Source organism: Asparagus officinalis, chromosome 6 (genome assembly GCF_001876935.1).
Source record: "Asparagus officinalis chromosome 6, Aspof.V1, whole genome shotgun sequence".
Lineage (NCBI taxonomy): Eukaryota > Viridiplantae > Streptophyta > Magnoliopsida > Asparagales > Asparagaceae > Asparagus > Asparagus officinalis.
In genome coordinates this window covers 2,220,110-2,221,230 of record NC_033799.1, presented here as the reverse complement: position 1 = coordinate 2,221,230, position 1,121 = coordinate 2,220,110, and the positions used below count along the sequence as shown (strand labels likewise).

The 1,121-nt window shown below is 41.7% G+C and overlaps 1 protein-coding gene across 1 annotated transcript in view; it reads left to right on the top strand.

Annotated features, from left to right (window-relative positions):
• LOC109844406 (copper-transporting ATPase RAN1-like) overlaps positions 1-586 on the top strand; it is an 11,240-nt gene extending 10,654 nt beyond the window's left edge. The window contains 1 exon segment of the mRNA XM_020413411.1: positions 1-586. This exon segment is cut by the window's left edge and continues 8 nt beyond it. Within this exon segment, the coding sequence (XP_020269000.1) occupies positions 1-345 (345 nt within the window). The 3' untranslated portion in view covers positions 346-586.

Below are 1,121 nucleotides of genomic sequence, written 5' to 3'. Positions count from 1 at the left end.
GCCGATGTTGGCATGGCCATCGGTGCAGGCACAGACATTGCCATCGAGGCAGCAGACTACGTGCTCATGAGGAACAGCTTAGAAGACGTGATCACAGCCATCGATCTCTCAAGAAAGACGTTTTCTAGAATACGTTGGAACTATTTCTTCGCAATGGCTTATAATGTCGTTGCAATTCCTGTGGCTGCTGGAGTTCTCTTTCCTTTCACGGGGCTTAAGATGCCCCCGTGGTTGGCAGGAGCCTGTATGGCTTTCTCGTCTGTGAGTGTCGTGTGTTCTTCTTTGTTGTTGAGGAGGTACAGGAGGCCGAGACTTACCACGGTACTTGAAATAACTGTAGAATGATGTAACTATGGATTTTTCTTTTATCTCTCTTCTTCCCCAAGGAAAATGCAATTGTTTTCGTGAGCTCCTTTTTTGTGCTTTCTGAATGAGAAGAGTGCTTGTTGGCTGTAAGTTGGGATATTATTCGATTGCACAAAATCCTTGCGTAGACGCCAAGGAAACTGTTGTGATGCTGATCGAGAACGTAAAAGTTGAGTTATGGGCCTATTTGACTCGCAGCACTTGACGAGGCACGTTTTTATTATGAAGGTCCAAGTCTTCTGGGGTGTGAGGTACGTAATTTTATTACTCTATTTGAGTGTTTTTATAGAGTTTTTTTTTTGTGTGTGGATAATATAGTTCTAGCCGACAAGAGGGAGATTGTTATAGATTTAAAAATTTAGCATCAACAAATAATAGAAGAAAGGAAAATGGTGATTGTACTACAAGTTCTATACTATTTTCGTGCCCCCCACCAACAAATGTGTAGGGTCATTTCTTAGAAATTGTCAAGAAAAAATGCGAGTTACTGTAGAGCCCACTCTTTTGTAGGGGTGAGCATCGGTCGGTTCGGTTCGGTTTTTACCAAAATTTGAACAACCGAACCGAACCGTCTACAATTCAAAACCGAACCGAACCGTTGTAAGTCGGTTCGGTGCGGTTCGGTTCGGTTTGTTCGGTTCTAACTTCATCAAGTGTTAGTGCTTAATATTTCAGATCAAGTTGCATTTACTGGAGTTTCAATCAACACATTCACACAACATCAGAATAAACAGCATCAGAATACATTGAATTTT